A 22,522-nucleotide genomic window follows, 5' to 3' on the forward strand; every position below is an offset into this window, starting at 1 on the left:
GGAGCTGGCATTGCAGGAGAAGAGAAGTAGAACAGACACATAGTGCAATGAAAAGACAGAATTAAGTTCCAGGGGAAAAAATGAAGCCGCAAAGGAGTAAGAGTGGGGCTAAGGTCACTGTTTGAATACATGGGTCTGGCGAAGTCTCTCTAAGGAAATAACCCTTGATCAGACAGGGACAAGCCCTCTAGGCAGAGGACACAGCAAAAGCAAAGCTCCTGAGGCAGAAGCAGCAAGAGAACATGCTTTGCTGGACTGTGGCTCTTACCTCGATCAGTGCGGGGGCAGCTTTGTTGTTCAGTGATTGGGAGTGTGGACTCTGAAACCAGATGGCCTGCATTCCAGGACAGGCAGTCTACTCCATGTACTTCATCGTGATGTGCCTCGATGTGCCCCTGCAAAATAGGTACACTACCTTACCTGGCCTTGTCGATGAAATGCGTTTGTGCGCATTTTAGTCTCTGGCGCATAGGCAGTCCTCCATGAACATTAAGTGTTTTTAATGATTTAATTAATTAAAGACTAATGAATATGGTTGTTTTTTAAGGCCATTTGTTTGTTCAAGCCACCTTTATTGAGCTTTTATTTACTAATTGTAGGTTCTGGAAATTAAGAGAAGACTTGAACATACTTCTTTCCCTTAAGGAGCTCACAGCCTAGAGAGAGAAACGCAGAGACAGACATTTGCCAACACAGCATAATAAATGCAGTGATACAAATATAGGCAAACTGAGATAGAGTGTATGGCTAGTTGAACGTGAGTGCTGGTGGTAGATTGTTGTGGCTATATTCCATCCCCACGTTTGCATCAGGTGAACTTTTTGGGTGCAGGGAACTCTAGGATGTTTCCGTATCCCTTGCCAGTTGCCACGACTCAATCACCTAGCACAGTCAGGCTGGCACGGCGTCATTGCTGAGCCTGAATGTTCAGAATATAGTGAATTTATGAAACGTTGACGATCAGGAACCCATTAGTAGTTGTTGCTACGTGTTGGCCATAGATACTATAGGAGTAACAGGTTAGCCTTTGTTGATACTTACGGTGTTCCAGACAAGACAGAAAATTTGAATTTCTGGTCAGAGTGATTCTCAGTCATTAGCTTGCATCAGAATCATCTGGAGGACTGGCTGAACTGCAGAATGCTGAACCCTAGTCCTGCTGTTTCTGATTCAGTACTGGGAGTGGGGCCTTAGAATTTGCATCTCTGACAAGTTCCCAAGAACCATACTTAGGGAAACACTGCCATAGAACATGCCAACTGCTGTTCTGATGCCATGGCATTCTTGCCTTCTGCAAATCTTAAGTGACAGAGGAGGGAGCTTGGTAACTATTATTCACTATTGAAGACAGTCTGGGTCCAAGTGCCAAGACTTAACATTTCAAAGAGAAAAAATTCTAAAGACTTTGACCCAATATAAACTATTTTATGGAGCAAATTTATTTTTAAAAATTACTAATGTTGGTCTTTAAATCACTTGTAAGTACTCTGGGTTTGTCTTTCTAAACTTTATTCATTTTATGCCTGAAATTGCTTTTTGAGCTTTAGTTTTGCTTACCCTGTTCCTTTTAGCATTGAGCTCCTATTGATACTCTTAAGTCCCAGATCAAGTATTACAGAATTGTATGTTCCAGTCATCTGTTCAGTTCTCTCTCTTGCTCCTCAGCTGGGGGATTGGGCAGACCTTTTCTAGAGAGATTGAGAGCTTAGTTATAGTCTACACCAATCGACTCCAAATGTGTCTGATCAGTCACCCCATCAATATTAAAACTTTTGAGTGTGCACTTCTACTAAAAAAGTAAAAGTGTTAGTCAGTCATGTCTGACTCTTTGAGACCCTGTTGACTATAGCCCACGAGGATCATCTGTCCATGGAATTCTCCAGGCAAGATTACTGAAGTGGGTAGCCATTCTCCAGGGGATCTTCCCAACCCAGGGATCAAACCGAGGTCTCCCGCATTGCCTGCAGATTCTTTACCTTCTGAGCATATTAAAGATACTTTTAATCAATTGCATGCCTAACATAGTACCTATAGTATAAAAATTTTAAAGTATGAGAAATATATACACACATGCATACAATTATCTATTCATACAAAAGTTCTAATATCATCTTAACACATGATACAGAAATGGTAATATAATCTTAGCCCCCTCCCATGACTCTTCTTAGGAATCTAAGTTTATAGACTGTGATCTAAGAACTCAACATGATGCTTAGACACAAAGTAAGTGTTTCATAGAACATGCTGAGGAACTTCCCTGGTGGTCTGGGGAAGCGATTAAGACAGTGAGTGCTTCCACTGAAGCGACTTAGCAGCAGCAGCTTCCACTGCAAGCGGTGAAGGTTCCATCTCTAGTTGGGGAACTGAGATCCTACGTGCTGCGTGGCTCAGCCAAAAAAAACAACAACAAAAACATACTGAATTAAGAGCAATGAAGAGTTTAATCCAGTGACCATTAATGAAGCATCTTATACTACTGAGAAATAAAAGGAATGCTGTAAAGTAGGAAGTGATTCTTGGAGAACATAAAATGCAGTGCCTCATGGCTTTTAGCCATTTTATTTCTCCAGCTCCCTTTCTCATTGAATCACCTCTGCTTTCTCATCTAACCCTCAGATACTTCAGTTACATGACTCCTCTGATTCTGGAATATGCTTGTGCTGACTTCCACAGCGTGTCAGGGGCAGGGATTAAATGAGAAGAATTAGGATTGGAACTTTTATTTATGTTCTTTGGCTTTCTGGGTCTCCTTGTTTCCTCTAACATATGCACAAGGTTCCACACAGACCTTGTGACTCACCAGTGCAAACACTTGCACGGACATAATGCGCATGCCTGCCTAATGGTGTTAATATCTTTTGGATTAGTGGTCCCTATGTCTGTATTGACACAGTTGCTCACAGCCCCTCTTTGGAAAGCATTCTGTTTTCTTAACGAGATCCCAGTGTTAATACTGCCAGTGGGAAACTCTCACTTACAACCTTGGGATAACGGTTGCCCTTATGGGTGTCAGAAGCAAAAGCTGGACCTCTGCCTCTTCTTGTCCTTTTCCTTTATTTATCCCTTCACTCGTCACCACGCAAACACAGGCATTCAGCCTTTGTCACCACCCGCCCTGTGTTTGTGATTGATCGGAACACGCCGGCCCAGTCTCTGATACTCAGGCTCTCCTCCTCTGCTCTTTTGTCTTGCTATGCCCTTGCTTCTGAAATCAAGATTGTGCGTTTGCCCAGTGTAGCTGAAAAGGGACATGGAGGTGATGGTGGAAAAGTATCTGCCAAACTTAGGACCTGTCAGCATGGCACCAGACCTCGGATTCTTACCATTTGGTAAAGCAGCTCGTGACAAGTCACATCCACAGCCTGCACAGAGGATGCCCCCCAGTCCTGAAGGGTAGGATCTAGTCCTCGAAGCAGCTGACACACTGCACTGTGCTCTTGCGGCTTTTGTGGGTCATGAAGGATAACTCTGAGGCTCTTCTTTCCTATTGAAAACTCAAAGAGACTTACCAGTGGGTCACTGTTGACTCAGGAAGTAAGTCCAGTTACAGACTGCCTTTCCTTGAGGGCTGCTTCATGCACTTTGATTTTCCCAAAGTTTCGTCATTTCAGTATGTGCCCCGCTGTGATGTGGTTTGAAAGTTCTGCTTAGCTGACTGTTATTTATATTATGTTCTTTAAATCGAGTCATTTTTAATGTAAATAAAATAAGCCTCATCCTAAGAAACAGTATCTGTGAAACCAGGAGTTGGAGAGAAGAGATATCTTTTTGTCTAATACAAATTAAATTTGCTCGTTTTTAGCAATGTGCATTCTTGTTCTTCCTGGCGTTGTGTGGGCTATCGTTGAATGCACACATCTCATCTGTTGGGATATTTTGGTAGGACTTCTCTGTTATTATTGAGGAGAGAACCTTGACTGAACATGGTACTATGCCAAGTGGATGGAAATCCTGCTTTCATGATATATCCTGGTTTCCTACTTACTTAAAATATACATCCTCTCGTCCCAGGTTCAGGGATACCGCGATGGCTTGGGATTGTTGTCAAACCCAGATTCAACAGTTTACTCCAGGGTTCTCCTGATAGATAGAGTACCTGGTAAACACTGTTCACTGGCCAAATGACTCAACAGACCAGAGCTAATGTAACACTGGAAATGACCTTTTCCTGGTGCTAACTTCAGTCTTAACCTGTTTTATTATATTAAAAAAAAAAAACTTGCATGTAATTCTTAACTTTGGGCCAGCAAAAGTTTTTGTGAGTTTGTACCTGTTGCTTGGTGAGGTTGACCAGTGTCCCCCTTTCCAGAACTACCCATCTGCAGTTGGCATTTCAACCGACAGTTAATAGAGAGGAGATCTCATGAGTATTTCTGGAAGCATGATCACTTTTAGGACAGATTCAGAACAGGGAATTCTCTGGATCCTTAGCACTCAAGTTGTGGTCCAGGCTATCACACAGGAACGTGTATTATCTTGGGTCCCCTCCCAGAGTTACTGAATCAAAATCTGCATGTTAAAAAGATATCCAGGCAGTTTACATCTGTGATAGAATTTGAGAAGCATTACTCTGTGATTAGCCCTGGAAAAAAGGAAAGAGTGTGTATCCTTACCTGTAGACCCAGTTTTAATCCTTTCATCCCAGGTGACAAGTCTTTGAGTCATTCTCTTGCCATCTTCAACTTTTGCCATACCTGCATATATGTGTTTTTATTTTTTTTTCTTAAAATCGATGAAGTTAAATGGGTTTTATAAAAAGTTATCACTGAGAAGTCACAAATCTGATATATTAGTCTTTTTTTTTTCTAGTACACAGAAGCATAAACCCTTACCTACAAAAGTGAGGGTATTTGTATATCACTCTAACTCATCTAAGTCACTATGTTAGTAGGCCATTCCCTGAGGACCATTGCAGAAAGGTGACCCATATTTCTTTCAAGATAATTTGTATTTCCAGAAAAAAAAAAAAAAAACCCAGATGTAAATAGTCAATAGCTTGTGTTTCAGATGTGAAGTTAGTTAAGGTAGACTTCACTTCTCGAGGCACAATATTGAGAGCAGATAATAACAATAATCTCCATCATTGTTTAAAAGCACAAATCTGGCACTTAATAGACTAATTCACAGTCACTCCAATTTCAAGTTTTCCTCATGAATATCATATCACAAGGGAATGTGAAATCCTCTAATTAAACATGTTCTAAAAAGCAGCAGAAAATTGAGATGATGAGCGTTGTGGGAAAGGAGAGTCAGGGACTCACTGCGTGGGAGAGTGAAAGAGAGAGAAGCGTCTGTGTCTCCCAGTTTGGAGAGCGTTCCCATCTTTCTGTGCTCTAGAGCTGGCCCTTTAATGGGCTTTAATAAAACACCGTTCTCTTTGATGATAGAACTGATTGCCAGCTTGCTTTCGGAAACCTGATTAATAAACACCTAAGGATGATGTATTTCTGAAATGATTAAAAATCCAAAACTTAAGGCAGTGTGCTCTAAATGCACTGCCTGAATCTTGTCCCATCTCTTCAGAAGCAGTCCATCTGCTTCTTGAAGTGTCCTCAGTGAAAGCTAAAGGACAAAGGTCATTTTCACAAAGGCACCAGGAAAACAGATACAATGCTAGAGTCACCCTTTTCCCTGTTCCCACATACCGTTTTCCCTTTCCTAAACAGATGAAAACCTCCCTCCCCACCTCCCAACCCCCACCACCCCCCAGCACACACACTATAGTATAACACATGAAGAGACTGGACCTGTCCTCTTATTTACTACAAGAGTGTAGGATTTGACTTCTGGCTGATTTTGAGGCATTATTCCCTAGTATGAAAAATACTCAAAATAATAGACTCCAAGATGGAAAATTGTCCTCAGTATGTCAGTAATCATTTCTTTTGCTATTGTGAAATCTACATTACTTTTTTTTTAATTGGTCATCCATGATCAAATTCCCAGAGAAGGCGATGGCACCCCACTCCAGTACTCTTGCCTGGAAAGTCTCAAGGGTGGAGGAGCCTGGTAGGCTGCAGTCCATGGGGTCGCGAAGAGTCAGACACGACTGAGTGACTTCACTTTCACTTTTCACTTTGATGCATTGGAGAAGGAAATGGCAACCCACTCCAGTGTTCTTGCCTGGAGAATCCCAGGGACAGGGGAGCCTGGTGGGCTGCCGTCTATGGGGTCACACAGAGTTGGACATGACTGAAGCGACTTAGCAGCATGATCAAATTCCAAAGCCAGCTCACCCAGTTTGATATCGTTCAAGTTGACTTCCTGAATATTCACAAATATTTGATATCTGTTGTTGAAAATTAGTGTTAAAGCATCTGAGGTCTGATGCTGTTTTCAGGTATCACTTTATCATTCAAAATCAAATTTGGACTCCATATTCAGACTTAAGAAATTTGATGTTACTTCAAATCTCAATGAGTAGGATAGACTAGTAAAGTAGGGGGCAGGGAAATGTGATAAGAACCAAGAAGTCAAGAGAAAGAAAGAAAGTAGGATGGGTTTTGTGTAAGTTGTTAATTTAAAGCATGGTGGGAAAGAGGATGGTGGCCAGTGGGGAAAGGGAAGCGCCGAACAGCTTCTGAGTCAAAGGAGGTGGCCAAGGGGAGTGCATGTGCTTTTTGGTGTGTGTATTTGCAGGGCGTGGGGAATGCTTTAGAAAAAGGTAGCTTCCTGCTCTCCCTCAGAGGTAAGGACATAGCTATCATTTCTTTAACCAAATCTCATTCAGCAACTACTCCTTCTTCATTTTTTTTTCCAATTTATTTTATTGCTTATCAATAACAAGTTACACACCTTAACATGACACCATTTGTAAACAATGATATAATTTATAAGTATGTATAGATATATTTATAAATATATTTAATTGATAAATACATTCATGAATGTGTTTTTCTTTAAGAATTTAGTTTATATATAATTCAAAGTAATGTATATACAATAAAAATTTCATATAAATATATAATACATTGCATATAATGTTTACATAAATATCAATATGATGTGTATATTTATTATAATATATCCATATGTATTTATAAATTATATATTTCAAAGAATTTAATTTATAACCTCATAAAACAATACTTTTTCTGCCTAAGTATATTTTTAACAATTTTATATTTACCAAAGTGACATCATGAACATAAATGAACTTCATCATCTTATAAATGCTCCTCTTCTTTTCTACTCTTGAACTCAGAAGAGTAATAGTATAAATGAATCCCACAAAACAAAGTATTTTAGTTGCAAAAATGCTTCGATAGTGTTTTTGCTCACACCCCCTTTCATCTGCATAGCTAGTGAAAGTTTGGTGGAGGCCTTCCCCCTGGAGAAGCAACAGGGGCATCACTTGTGACTCCCTGTGGTTGTGACATGAGGAGTTGGAAGGCAGGACAGTTAAGTGACTTGCAAGGTTCCTGGTTTTTAGCACTTCTGTAATGAGGAACAAAGTCTTTATTCACCTGGTACCCATCGCTCCACATAGTGCTGGCCCTCAGGAAAAGGTTGTTACACTCCATTCATGTGTTGGGTGGAGAGATCCACAAAGTAGTACATTCTGAAATGATTTTTCAGCACACCACGGGATCAACAGAATCTGGAGAACAAAAGTCGTCCCTAGGCATTCGTTTCTCAAAATATTTGGTTGCTCGGGTTTTATTTTTATTAAAATTTATCTCCTTTCCCCGCTCCCCTCCCCCAGTCAGACTTCAAAAATTATACTAAAGTGATGTCAAAATTACTTTAAATTATGATCATAAATTCTTTTGAGAATGGAGATAATATATTTGGAAAAAAGAAAATCAGCAAAAGTGAAGCAACAAAAATATATATGTAAAGAAAACAAACTGTAATCTTTACACTTACGTTCATTTGGTTTTTGGCAAAAGTGCCAGCACAGCTCACTTGGGATAGAATAATCTTTTCATCAAACACTGCTGGGACAACATGCAAAAGTAACAAGTTCTATACCTACCTCACATAAAACATAAAAATTAACTCAAACTTGCTTAAATGTGAGGGCTACAGCTCTTGGAAGAGAATACAGAAGAAGACTTAATTACTTTGAATCAGTCAGTGGTTTCTTAAATGTGACACCGCAAGCACAACAAGGAACTAAAGCGGGGAGAAAAAAGATTGGACTTCATCAAAATGTAAAACTTTCTTGCCTCAAAGGATACCACCAATAAACTGAAAAGACAGTCTATAAAATGGTCACCAGTGTTTGCAAATCTTGTATCTCATAATGGACTCGCATGCAGAAATATATACATGAGAAAGCTTGCAGCTCCAAAATAGAGAGAACCCAGTGTTTTTTGATAGGCAAAGGGTCTGAATCGACAGTCTCTAAAGAAGGTACACAAATGATCAATAAGCACATGAACAAATGATCAGAGTCCTCAACCTTGTTTTTTTTTTTAATTGTCTTGGAGTGCAGTTGCTTTACAGTGTTGTGGTTCTGCTGCATAGCAAAGTGAATAGCTGTATGTTCACATATATCCCCTCTCTTTTGGGTTTCCTTCCCATTTAAGTTACCACAGAGTGTTGAGTAGAGTTCCCTGTGCTGTATTAGTTACCTATTTTATATATAGTATCGGTAGTGCATATATGTCAATCCCAGTCTCTCAGTTCATCCCACTTCCCCTTCCCCTTCTGTATCCATATGTTTGTTTTCTGTGTCTGTGTTTCTATTTCTGCTTTGTAAATAAGGTCTATACTGTTCTTCTAGATCCTCATATATGAGTTAATAGGTAATATTTGTTTTTCTCTTTCTGACTTCACTGTCTATGACAGTCTCTAGGTCCATCCACATCTCCTTAAATGGCACAGTTTCATTCCTTTTTATGACAGTAATATTGTATATATCAGCATCATTAATCTTTAAACAAGCATAAATCAAAAGTACAGAAAGGTAACCATTTATATCTTCTGGAATGGCTATGGAAAAGACAGTTGGCAAGTATATTGGCAAGGATGTGGGCAGCTGCTTTGGAAACTAGGCAGGCAGTTTCTCAAAATGTTAAACATAGAGTTAGCACATGACCCAGCAGTTCTACTCCTAAATATACACCCCAGATTATTGAAAACATATTCTCAAACAGGTACATGAATGTGAATTATAATATCACCACTATCACCACAGTAGCCACAATGTGGGGCCATCCCAAAGGTTAATCAGCAGATGAGTGGATAAACAAAATGTGTTCTGTACACACAGAGGAATAGTATTCAGTCATAAAAAAGGAAATGAAGCGCTGACACACGCCACAGTGTGGCCTTTCAAAACACCAAGATAAGTGAAAGAAGCCAGATACACAACACCACTTGCTACATGAGTCAGTTTATAGGAAATGTTCAGAATAGGCAAATCGCTAGAAACAGAAAGTTGATTAGTGATTGACAGGGACTAGGGCAGTGACTGCTAATGGGTACAATGTTTCTTTTTGGTGTGATATAAAATGTTCTAAAATTACATTCTGTTAATTCTTTGACAGCTCTGTGAATATTGCATTATATACTTTATATATGGCATTGCATTATGTACTTTATTTAGTAAGTTATATTTGGCTGCACCTCGAGTCTTGAGGGATCTTGGTTTCCCAGCCAGGAACTGAACCCACCCCTCACAGTGAAAGTGCCAAATCCTAACCACTGGAACCCAGGAGACTCCCTGAATTATGTACTTTCAGTGAGTTGTCTGGGATATGGACTGTGTTGTTCAGTAGCTCAGTCATGTCTAACTCTTTGCAACCCCATGGACTGCACCACACCAGGATTCCCTGTCCTTCACCATCTCCCGGAGCTTGCTCAAACTCCTGTCCATTGAGTTGGTGATGCCATCCAACCATCTCGTCCTCTGTCATCCCCTTCTCCTCCTGCCTTCTATCTTTTCCAGCATCAGTTTCATTGAGGGATATGAATATACCTCAGTAAAACTTAGAAAAATGTATTCCATCATTTTGAGCCATTAGAAAATGACTAACAGTCTTCTGGAACTTTATATGTCAAACAACATGCTAATGAAGTGAAATACAATTTATAATTTGGGGTTGATGGTGAGGGCAAAGGGGAGAAGTTATAAGCCCTAATGGGCACAGATGCAGACTTTTGTTGCAGGTGAATCAGAAATTGAGAAAAATAAAAGAAGACAAATTTGGAAATTTGGAAAAGGGGAAAAACAAACAGGGTGAAAGTTCATATACAGACATGAAAGTTAGCGTGCAGGAAAATTGACATTGAGGTACAGTGAGGTGTCTGCTTTTCTTTCTTCTTCTTATTTCTCATTGCAGTTTATTACAAGATACTGAGATATGCCCTGTGCTACACAGTAGGTCCTCGTCAATTATTTTATATATAGTGTGGGGACGTGTGACTCCCAAGCTCCTAATTTGTCGTTCCCCCTCGTTTCCCCCTTTAGTAACCGTAAGTTCTTTTTCTGTGTCTGTGAGTCTGTTTCTGTTTTGTAAACAAATTCATTTGTGTCATTTTTTAGATTCCACATATAAGTGATGCACAATTGTCTTTCTCTGTCTGACGTACTTCAGTTACTGTGCTAATCTTTGAGCACAGTATCCCTGTTGCTGCGCATGACATCATTTCAGTCTTCCACGGCTGAGTCGTGTTCCATTGCGTGTATGTACCGTGTCTTCTTTATCCTTTAACCTGTCAGTGGGTATTTAGGTTTCTGCAATGTCTTCACTCTTGTATTAATAAATAGTGCTGCTGTGAACATTGGGGTACATGTATCTTTTTGAATTAGAGTTTCCCTTGGATATATGCCCAGGAGTGTGATTGCTGGAACATATCTTAACTCTTATTTTCAACTTTGTAAGGAGCCGCCATACTGTTCTCCATAGTGGCTGTACCAGTTCACAACGCACCAACAGTGTAGGAGGGTTCCCTTTTCTCTGAGGTTCTGTGTTTTTCCTCTCCTTCAAAGAGTCTTCTCTTGGTTACCACAGGGAAAATTAGCTTACAGGACTTAGAGCATAAAGACCACTAAAGTGTACAGACTGAAGTAAGAAGTTGTTCTTAGTTTTAGCAGTGATTCTAGTTCAAATTTTTGTTGAGTGGCGAACTTGAGAAGGTATTAGTGAGTCATCACAGGTGAAAAACCATACCAATATTTAAAATCTTACCAAAGGCCAAAGACAGTGTTGAAATTAAGGCTCTGGCTGGTATACTTTGACATAGTAAGAACAAATACCAAAACAAGTTTTAAATAAATGTCAGTGATGCCATTATATCATACTAATATAGAGCATATTTAATATTATGTAATATTAGAAATTGTTACATATTTTTGTGTAATTATACTTTTTGTGGCAAGTTGATTCTTTCTAACCTGAAATGTTGTCACTATTATTGCATTAATAAATATATCTAGTTTTTACATACCAAGGATTATCAGAAGAAATTTAAATCACTTCTTTTTTTTTTTGACTGTGTACTATTTGTATTTTATACATTTGAAATAAAGCTAAATAATAGAAAGTGCCAGAATGCTGTTTTTTCGAGTCAGTTAGCATCATTCTGGTCCCAACCTTCAAGAATTTTTTTAAAGGGCAAATATTTATTGCCTGTATGTCCACACAGAAATTAAATAGAATAATATAATTATTGTCTATTCATTCACCAGTCCATCTAACATTAACTGAACCCACGTTATGTGCAAGGTACTGAGTAGGTAGAGATGAATTAGATGCAATCCCTGCCCCTAAAAATTTTCAACCTGGGAGTTCATAATAAGACATCATCTGTTAAACAATTGACCTTACACTTTTGAAGGTTAATTTTGGGGGAAGCATGTTTAGATCCCTTTAAAATCAAATATATCTATTTATTCATCCATTATTCAACACTTTATTCAGCATTTATTCAAAACCGATCTTGGCAGCTTTTCAGAAGTTATATACTTCTCACATCAGTGAGCTCCCCTTTGAACAGTTGATTTAAATGACTAAGTCACAGGCTTTATCTAACCATGTTGAGGTGGTCATTTTCCCACCAAGTTTCAGCATAGAAATGAAATTCTGAGTTAATTCAAGTTTAAAAATTCCCATGCTCGTTTATTAAACTTTATTTACTCATCTGAAAATATGGGTGTTGGATTAGATTACCACAAGATCACGTCTGGTCCTCCATATTCATGTGTGCGCGTGTGTGTGTGCATGTGTTTGCTCAGTTGTATCCGACTCCTTGCGACCCAGCCCGCCAGGCTCCTCTGTCCATGGGATTTTCCAGACAAGAATACTGGAGTGGCCATACTCTTTATTTATTTATTTATTTTTTTTTCAATTTCCTGTCTTGTCCCTTTTGGCATGCCCAAAAGGCAGTAAGAATAGAAACCGTTTCCACTTTTCTGGTGAAACAGAAAAACTCCCATTCAGGGGTACACCTGGTGAGGTCTGAGGGTGCTTCATCCAGAATGACTAAAGGCCAGAAGCAAGACCTAGTCACACAGACAGCACAGGTACCACATTTGCTTACACCAGCATCATTCTGGAGAGTGAGTCCCACATAGACAGCACTTGATTTTTTTCATACATATATATGTTTCTGTGTGGGCTTGTGTGGGTCTGTATATGTGTTCATACATATATTGAACAGTTGCACAGAAAAACATACCTGTCATGCACAAAATTTAAAACATCAAAAGATACAAATGATACAGTGAAAATTTCGTTTCTCTACTCCCCTCGTTACTCCCCTCATGCCCCAGAGGGAACAAGTATCGCAGTATTTCTTATGTGTCTTTCCAGAGAGGCTCTTCCCGGCACCGCTGCCAGTCTGTTCTTTTTCCTTGCAAAGCCAGGCGCTTTATTTCAGTCCGTTGTGTATGAGTTGAGAGAGTGGCACTGAGATGTGTGCACTGCCATGTGTGAAATGACAGCTAGTGGGAAGCTGCTGTGGAGCACAGGGAGCTCAGCTCCGTGCCCTGTGGTGATCTAGAGGAGTGGGATTAGGGGCAGCGGGGCTTAACCAGGGAGGGGATATATGTATACATATAGCTGATTCACGCTGTTGGACAGCAGGAACTGATACAATATTGTAAAGCAGGTGTATTCCAATAAAATATGAAGTGTTCACATAGGGAAAGCAAGTGACCGTGGGAGGGATAGCCCGTGTCCATGTTTGTAAACTAGTAATGCTTGAGAAAGAGAACACGGCCTTGCAGTGCGCCAGGGCACCTGCAGTGTTGACAAGGGTGGGGGTGTGCTAGGTGTGGGGTGAAGTTGGGGCAAAGTTGAGGAGCCAACACAGTATGAAGTGAACTTTTAGAAATAAGATCATGTAATGGTTTTGTGATAAAAATACAGTTTTAAGGTAGAGCACGTTTTCAAGAGGTCTGCTGTGTATGTAAATGTGTATGCGTGCCAGGAGTTGGCATTTCTCTTAGCCTTCAGATGTGAATGGTTACCCTTGTGAAGCTTCAGTGAGTTGTCATCTATCCTTCCTTTGATAAGGATATTCAGTTGAACCAAATGTACATTCTTAGAGGAGAGTAGTTTTTTAATTCAGATTACAAATAATTCAGGTTACAAGGGATGTTTTGGGGGGTAGGGAGTGGGAGTGGTAAAGTTACTAAATTATGTGCATTTTATTTCTAGTTGTAAATTCCTCTAGTGAAGACATGTTACTTTCTTTCACACTATAACTGAGAACCTTCTTGGCTTAACCCACAAAGCACTGATGAATAACCATTGGCAATTTGTAACTAGTGAGGTTAATTTTATATCTAAATTAGTTGAGTTTCTTCATTTCTAATCTAAAGAATCACACAAAGTAGGTACAATGACTAAGAATGTACTCAGCATGTAGCATTTCTCAAGAGCTACTTAATAAAGTATCTGTGGTCAGTGTTAAAACTTAGGACTGATTTCAAAGAGTGGTTCCATTTCTCTGAATGTATCTTCTGGTGAAAATCAGCTCTGTACTGGGATGTTTGGCCCGGTAAATTTTATTTCTGACATTATTCATAAATATTAGAAACATGAAGGGAACCTCAGTGTCCAAAATGGAGGAATGTTACATTGATTTTGGCAGGTAATTTGACCTGAGATGGTATATGACAAGCTGTTATGCATCGATATATAAGGCTTTTAAGGGTTAATTAGTTGATAACAAGACACATTATTTACAAAATTATCTTAAATTTGAAAGAATAATACAAACCTCCATGCCTTAATTTATTAAAAATGTATTTGTGTGTATGCGGGGGTAATTTTTTTTTTTTCTTTTCAAGGTTTGTACAACAAATATACACTAATTCTTTTAGGATTATGAAAATACTTTAATCTTCACAAAATTGGTAAAGAAAAGAGTTACTGTGGTTGGGTTGCTTTTTTTTCTTTTTTTCCTTTGTAAGATATTGGTTTGGAACAATTTTCTTTTTAAATGATTTCCTTCCCTCAGATATTCTGAGGATCTTGTTACTTAGAAGGATTCTTGGATTTTAAATATTGCCAGTAATTTTTTTTTAATTCCGTTTTGTACCATCCTTTATTTTTTTTAATTCAGAAGATGAACATGGATAGGTAGTCATTCTTTGCTTCATTCCAATGGAATTTCACCCCTTTACCTGCTCAGAGAGTGTCATTTTATTGCTGGGCTTTAGAAATCTCACTGTAACTACCTTAGTTCACTTGTGTTACTCTCTCTCTTCCATGAGGGCACCTTTCAGTGCTTTTCCTAACTTAGGCTTTTGCCTTTTTTTTGTTGTTTGTTGTTGTTTCTCAGATTTGTTTTCTATTGTCAGGCAAAATAGTTGTTTATTGTTTTAAAATGATATTAGGTTTCCAAGTGAATCATTTAAGAGCCACAAAGAGACCTGTGGATCTTTGTTAAGGTGTGTGCTTAGTATTAATGACCTTAGTTTAAATGTCATAAGATGCTCGCTGTGGATTAATTACGTTGTGAGTAGGGACAAGTGCCATGTGTGTATACCTGTTCTATGCATGTGAGTCGGTAAAATACATGAATACACATCCTGGCAGTTATATAAAATACAAGCCCCTCATGCGTGTGTCATGTGTTTGTGTGTGTGTGCATGTGTGTGTGTAATTATAATTCAGTGTGCCTGAAGTTCAGAGTCTGGCAGAGGCAGTGGAGTAAGTTGCAAAATAGCCCTTTCCTTGAAAAGAATGTGCTTTAGTACCAAACGGAACTCTTAATGTTAGTTTTACATTTCTATTTGATGGAGTCTAAGGTTATGGAACGACTGTAAAAATAATTTGTCTGAAAAACGTCTGGATGCAGAAATCTAACGGAGAAAATATTTGCGAATATGGTTCATCAGCAAGTACAGCAGATACACTTTTCTAAGCACCACGTGGCATGGATCAAAGCATCCTATGACCTGCCACCGTGTGGCCAAATCATTAGCTATTGATTGGGCCCCAGTGGAGGAGTAAGCCCTTTGTGTTCGTGCCAAGTTTTCTCCCAGTCTTGGTTCAATCATTGTAGGGGTAGAATCTTCCTGCTCCAGTTAGCTTTTTGTTGTTGTTGTTGTTAAGTTAATCATCTACTTGGATACATTTGTCTTTCTCAATTATTTCATTCTATATTCTAAATTATTTTATTGTACTCTGCTTGGTAAAATTAACTTGTGAAAAGACTGTACAGTTTGGGGGATGCTCTTTGTGGTAGAAGGGAGAGAAAAATTTTATAATGTTCTGGGGAGAATCTCAAAATCAAGTACAGTTTATAATTCCCACTACTACATGGTAAGTTCTAGCCTTTTAAAAAATTTATGTATTTTTTAATTGAAGGATAATAGCTTTGTACAATTTTGTTGTTTTCTGTCAAACATCAACAAGAATCAGCCATAGGTATAAAGTTCTGACCTTTTAACAAATCCTTTGTAGTCTGAGTAGAGACTCTTAACAAAAGACTGTTGAGCACTTTTCAAATGTGATGGTAGCATTTCTAATATTGGACTGTTCACATTTTGAAATTTAGCTCTTGCTTTGTAAGTAAAGTGTGCTGCAAAAGTACTTCATAAATCCTCGGGAAGAGGAAAGCACGAGCTGGTTTGTGTTCGCATTTTGGCGACACGGGCCGGCTCCTCTTGCCTTTTATGTCTGGTGGGATGGTTCTGGGCAGCCGATTCATTCTCTTGTCCTCTGTGTATTTTCTTTCAGTTTGTCCCATGAGGAGCATCCGCATAGCCATCCTCTGTATGGACACGGTGTGTGCAAGTGGCCTGGCTGTGAAGCAGTGTGTGAAGATTTCCAGTCATTTCTAAAGTAAGAATGATTTGATAACACTTTCTTCTTAGACGTAGCCATCACCTCCCACTGTTCATGCTTTTCCTCATGAAATGCCTCTTTGATGCAGGGTTTCACACCACCATTTTGAAGATAGACTCAAAATCACCATGTCTAGCATAGTCATAGGAATAGTTTTACAAATCTATTGAGTGTTGCCTTGTTAAGTGGAAAAGATTGATATCCAAGGGCAGTTTGATCCTATTCGTAAGATCCTTTACTTATTTTCTCAGAATGACAGTGATTAAGTAAAAATTGTTCCAGTGTTAAACATGTAGTAATTTAGTCTTTGCTTTTACTCACATCCCTCCATATTAAATTAATAACACAGGCACTAGCTAGTTTTATAAAATTGGTGTCAATTACTGGCCAATTACAACTTGATGATTGGGCCTCTTCTTTGTTTCTTCACAAATGACTTTACAAACATCCAGGAAAAGCTACCAATTTGATTCTTACCTTTCTGTATCACTGTTGGCTTTTGTTCGGATTCTTGTTGTTATAGGGAAAAGGATTCAGTTTAATTCCTGCAGTTAAAGTATGGCTGAAACTTGGGCTATCCCATTTGAATCTATACCACTGATTAAGCATCCCTTGAGTAAATGGTGTGTTAACCCTCTCGAAGCTGAAATGAGATGCTTCTGCACTACATCATAAGATTTCCTTCATATACAGTGCCTTGCCCTTTAAAAATATTGAGATGAAACTGCCCTGCATTATTGACATCACATAAATATATTCGTAGTATCATTGAATCATTGATGTATGGACTGAGTATAATACTGCATTATATTCACTATATTTATATATCATGCAGCAAGCAAACATATGCATGTATAAAACTCCTGTATATACAGGTGCATGATGGTTTGCAAACTGGGTGTTGGGGGCAGGCAGTGGGGAGTCTTTGCCTCTGACTTTTCTGTCTCATTCAAGCCCCATAATAGAGGTGGGCTGATTTACATGCAGGTCTCTGGTTTTGCAAGATCTTTATATTATTAGAACAATCTCAGTATCTATCTTTATGGACCCGGGTACAAATATGTTAATAAAGCCATCCTTAGAGATACAGTGTTACCTGCAAGCACTTCTGGTGAATATCATGTTTTTAACGAATGAATGGAAGCCTGTGAATCTGTTTTGGTGCTTTTCCACTTTAATATTTTACTTCAAGAGCATTATGTGGTCATTAAAAACTTAAGTACTTAAAATTTTTTAGAAAAGAGATAGTTAAAATTGTTTCTAAATATTAACACTCAAGAGCAGTGATACTTTATTTTAAATTAAGCAACAGCTCTTTACAATTATGATAATTCAAGTTAGTGCTACTGGGCCTTGTTCTCTCCTAAATCCGTTCTTGTAGAATCTCTGTTTTCTTATTTCCTAATCACTTGCCTAATTGTATTTTGATAATGAGAAAAAGATCTTGGCAGAAACATTTCAATTCTAGTTTCACTTTCTGTACCAATGCTAACTTTGATAAATATGTTGGTTTAATTTCACTCCCTTATAGAATGGCCAGTGAACATCTGTAAATATGATTTATTTTATAAAGTTTCTAGAACTATAGAATTACTATCAACATTCTTATTGACTTGTTTCAGTTTTAGAGTCATTAGGGAAAAGGGCATTTTCCAATTGACCACTTAAAATTTTTTGTTAATAGGCAAAGTATTTCCCACTCAGATCTTAGGTCCATTTATTATGTGAGCTGATATTAGGTGTATATATATATATATGTGTGTGTGTGTGTGTGTATATATATATATATATATATGTAGTGGGGGGTGCAAATATACCTCCACGAAAAGACAACACACTTTCAAACCACATCCATTTCTAAAGAAATGGATCTGAAGGTCATCAGAGTAGAGGCTAGACTTGATTCCTATTAAAAAAAAGCCCATTTTTCTTCTAAGGATATTAGGAGTCTGGCCCTTGTATAGGAAACCACCCATTTAGTTTTCACTTTCCTTCATGTCCCTCTATTATTTTGTGTGGTTTTGCACATGACATGGCATGTTTGCTCAAAGAAATTGAAATGCTCACTGCAGTCCTGCAACTGTTGCTTCTTTAGTTCCTAGTACTTGCTTATTGATGTATGTTTGTCGGAATATTTACGTTTGCAAGTTAAAGAAATCCAACTTAAATTGGCTTAAACCAAAGAAAAGGAGGGTGGTGTTGGGGGTTGATAATTGGCTCCTATAACCAGGAGGTCTGGTAATACAGCTGGCTGCAAGCGTGACTGGACCTGATGCTTCAGCAAGGTTATTGGAGTATGGCTTCATTACTCCTTAGCTCTGTTTTCTTCTGTGTTGATTTCCTAGTCAGGCTCTTTCCCAAGTAAAAGTAAAGAAGACAGATTCACCTGCCACAAGTTGATTGATCCCAGAGTGCATCTCTTTTTTCAGTAGTTCCAGAAAAGTGTTCTTTGCGGACTGTCGTTGGCCCAGATTGAGTAGGTGTCCTAGCTCTGAACCAGTCATAATGAGGCAGCCAGGCTTGAGTCACATGCCGACCTGCAGAGTGCAATAAATTGTTCCTCCCCCAGGGGCCACATGGGGGCTGGGGATGACAGACTTGGTTCCCAAAAGTAAAAAAATGAATCTTGTAAAGCAGCAAATGGAGAATAAATGCTGAATAATAAAACTGCTTCTAGTTCTTAGAGTTCTCATGGTGCTTTCCCAAGTTTACCCATTGATTGACAGTCTATGACAAATGCAGGATTTTTATATTCTTCCTCAGTGGTATCTTAGCTCTTGGAAATTCACAGCAGTCTTCCAGTTTAAGGCCTAGAGTAGTGAAAAGTAAGTAACTCTTGTGAGTTCACGTCCTTCGTGTGTTGGTTCAGTCTGAAGGGTGGTCATGTTGGCTATAGTGAAACCAGCTTTGGCATATGGCTTCTTGGAATGACATCACAGCAGTATCAGGAAGTGATGTTTGAAGCATTTCTCTCAAACTGCCAGATTTTGTAGACTCTGAAAGCACCTTTTTCCTGGGCCCACGAGCAGGACCTTGTCCCATGATCCCAGTTTAGAGGTATTCTCTTACAGTTTTAGAAAATTGATACTAGAGGTCTTAGATTTTCAAGACTCTCTTACTTAACACAGTGTCGATTGCTCTGCACTCCCTTTTGTTTAATCGCCATGCTGCATGGCATGTGGGATCTTAGTTCCTCAGTCAGGGATCAAACCACATTCCCTGCCTTGGGAGTGCAAAGTCTTAACCACTGGACCACCAGGAAATTCCCTGCTCTATCTTTGATTTAGAGGTTGCTTCATAGATTTTTTTTTCCCACCTATCTTCTAAATTTGAATTTTACACTCCCCTGGTATAGTCATAATTTGAAGTGCTTTACATATATAACTCAGTTAATACAGCCACCTTATAGTGATACTATTGCAGTATTACTCTCAAGCTACAGATAAGGATACTAAGGAACAGCAAGGTTAAATAATTTTCCCAAGGTCACACAGCTAATAATAGGTGGAGTCAAGATCTAAACCCAGACAGTGAGATTTCATAGGACTTGCTGTTAACTGTTATATAATAGCGCCTGGTTAGAAGCAGTTCATTTTATTAACAGTATGCTTACTGTGTACGGCAATAGGCATAAAGAAAGCTTTGAAGAAAGGCAGAATGGGTCGTGAAGCTAGTTGCTAGGAGTGTGTTATTTGAGCTCAGTATAAGCACGTGTGATTTGGGATGATGATAATAACTGCTCTTAGGGTTGTGAGAGTGAAAAGTTACATCATGTTAGGTGTCTGGTCCGTAGCAGGCACTGTCGAAAAATATTAGTACTTCTTTTCTCATCTACTTAAGTGTATTCTTAAAAAGAGAAATAATTGAAGCTATTCAAACATTGGGCTTCCCTTGTGACTCAGCTGGTAAAGAATCCACCTGCAATGAGGGAGACCTGGGTTCGATCCCTGGGTTTGGGAAGATCCCCTGGAGAAGGGAAAGGCTACCCACTCCAGTATCTGGCCTGGAGAATCCCATGGACTGTATAGAGATGCAACTGAGCAACTTTCAGTTTCACTTTCTTACAAGCATTTCTGACCTTGTACCTAGGGAAGAGGTTGTGACTGTGCAGAGCTTTAATATGTCAGAAGAGACTGTTCTTTAACATAATCCTTAACCATAAATTTCAGTAGAGTGTCCTACACAGTCAAAGGTGATCGTCGGACAGGGCTGGCAAACCCTTCCTGTAAAGGAGCCAGATAGTCGATATGATGGACTTTCACAGGCCACCCAGTCTCCGAGACAAGCACTCAGCTTGTGGGCACAGAAGCAGCCATAGGACTCTGTATGAGAAGTGGGTGTGGCTGCATTCTTTGCACCAGTTTACTGACCTCTGACCTAGGGTACTCTCTTTGGTGTCATTATGTTTTCAGCTGAGCCACATCCTTGAATTCCCTGGGCATCGCTCTACTGGCTTGTTTCAGGTCTCAGAATGAGACCTTTTTTTTTCCTCTTCCTGAGGAAAAAATATCATAACTGTTGGTAAATCAGAACCAGAGATTTGACACTCTCCTGTGATCATTCCGCAGTGTTTGTTCCCAAGGTGAGGTATACCACAGGGCCCTTGATTTCAAAGATAAATACTGTACAAATAACCGTCCTGTTGGCTTTCCCTCCCAGCCAACAGAGGGATGTTTTATCAGAATCAGCAGATACCCAGTCTATTGTGTGCATTTATTTCCCTGTTTCTTCTCAAAACAAGTTGCAGTTTGAGTGTTTTTTGTTTTTTTTTTTTTAATCTATCAACCGTAAGTTATCATGTGACGGTTGTGTTTGTTGGAGGAAGCCGATACCAGCAGGTACCCATGCTCAACTTCACTGCAGCCCGCCAGCCCTGCATTGCTTGGAATCCTCCGATAACAGAAAAACAAAAACAAGCCCAGTACCATCCAGATAGGTGAAAGTTCCGAGTGTGCTCCTGTCCACACCCCTCGTGGATCAAGTTTTTTGTTTTTTCTTTTTTAACCAGGTTGAAGTCAAAGTCCTCACCAATAAAAACAGGAATCTATACTTCTTCCTCTTTGCTCTTTGAAAAAGGGCGCATACTATTCTTCAGCAAGGTGGGGAGAGGATATGAAGGTTAAATCATGATCACATTTTCCTGTTTCTGACTTGGAGGGTAAAATCAGACACAGATCCATAGTTCCACAAATACCAGGCCCTCATGTGTGTTTGGGAAAAAGTATAATTTGGGTCCTTGCTTATTAGCCATTTGAAAGAAATTTTGTTTTTGTTTTTATCTTTTGGTTATTGCTTATGAAGAAAAGCACCATGCCAGACAATCAAAACCCAAATTCCTTTACACGTTAGTCAGATGTACATTACTTCTTAAAGCCAAAATAAATTTTATATGTCCTCTTGGAGAAGACAGGGAGGGAAATGTCACAAGAAAATGCCCAGCAGTGGAACTTTGACCCTTTCAAAAAGGTTGAGGGCTGGAGACAGCAGAGGACATTTCATCGCTAATTCAGTTTTTAACGGAAAAAAAATTTTTTTTCCTGTGAATTTCACTTCTGAAAACTGTGAAGAGTTTTATGTGCAAGAAACTCCTAAGTGCTGCTCTGTGATGTTTTCACAAGTGTTTTTATCATGGTAACATCTTGTTTACTTTAGTTCCCGGCCTAAAACTACTTGGAACATGTTAAGAAAACATTTCAAGAAAGCCTCGACAAAGAGGCTTTTGTTTCCGCAGCCACCGCGAGGCTGCAAGGATCACAAAGGTGTTAACTTTCAGCCCCTTAAGCGCTTCCACATGAAATTCCAGCACCGATGTTTGTGGTTTTGGAAAAACAAAGTGTATGTTAAAGAAACCAGGTATATGCTAATACATGTCGAAGGAGGCCGGATATCATAAATTGTTCGAAACCTATTCGTGGCTCTGGGTTTGCACGCCTGAACGTTCTGCAGTGAAATTACCTCTGGTGAGTACAGGAGAGCACGTGGAGGGGGACTAGCTTCTAGAAGGTGGGCATATGCAAATAACCATTCTCGCCTCTGCATTTCAATCTCCAGAACCGGGGGTGGGGGGTGCGGGAGGAAAATTTCTCCCATCAATTCCCAGGCGACAAGTCTTGGAGTTTTGCACAACGAGCTTAATATGTTTATGGATTGACTTTCCCCCTTACGCCTTTTTGAGTTGGTTTGAGAAAAAGAAATATCAGGTGGTACCAAGAAACATTTCTTCCCCCTTAAAGTCTCTCCTTTCACCTTTCGACATTGTTCAGGAG

At 39.2% G+C, this 22,522-nt stretch overlaps 1 protein-coding gene across 30 annotated transcripts in view; it reads left to right on the top strand.

Moving 5' to 3' along the window:
* FOXP1 (forkhead box P1) overlaps positions 1 to 22,522 on the top strand; it is a 627,940-nt gene that overhangs the window by 555,201 nt on the left and 50,217 nt on the right. For all 30 annotated transcript variants that reach the window (XM_059879649.1, XM_059879647.1, XM_059879650.1 and 27 more), the window contains one exon: positions 16,149 to 16,253. In XM_059879649.1, coding sequence (XP_059735632.1) covers positions 16,149 to 16,253 — 105 coding nt within the window. The remainder of the gene's footprint in view (positions 1 to 16,148; positions 16,254 to 22,522) is intronic.

Source organism: Bos taurus, chromosome 22, assembly GCF_002263795.3.
Source record: "Bos taurus isolate L1 Dominette 01449 registration number 42190680 breed Hereford chromosome 22, ARS-UCD2.0, whole genome shotgun sequence".
NCBI lineage: Eukaryota > Metazoa > Chordata > Mammalia > Artiodactyla > Bovidae > Bos > Bos taurus.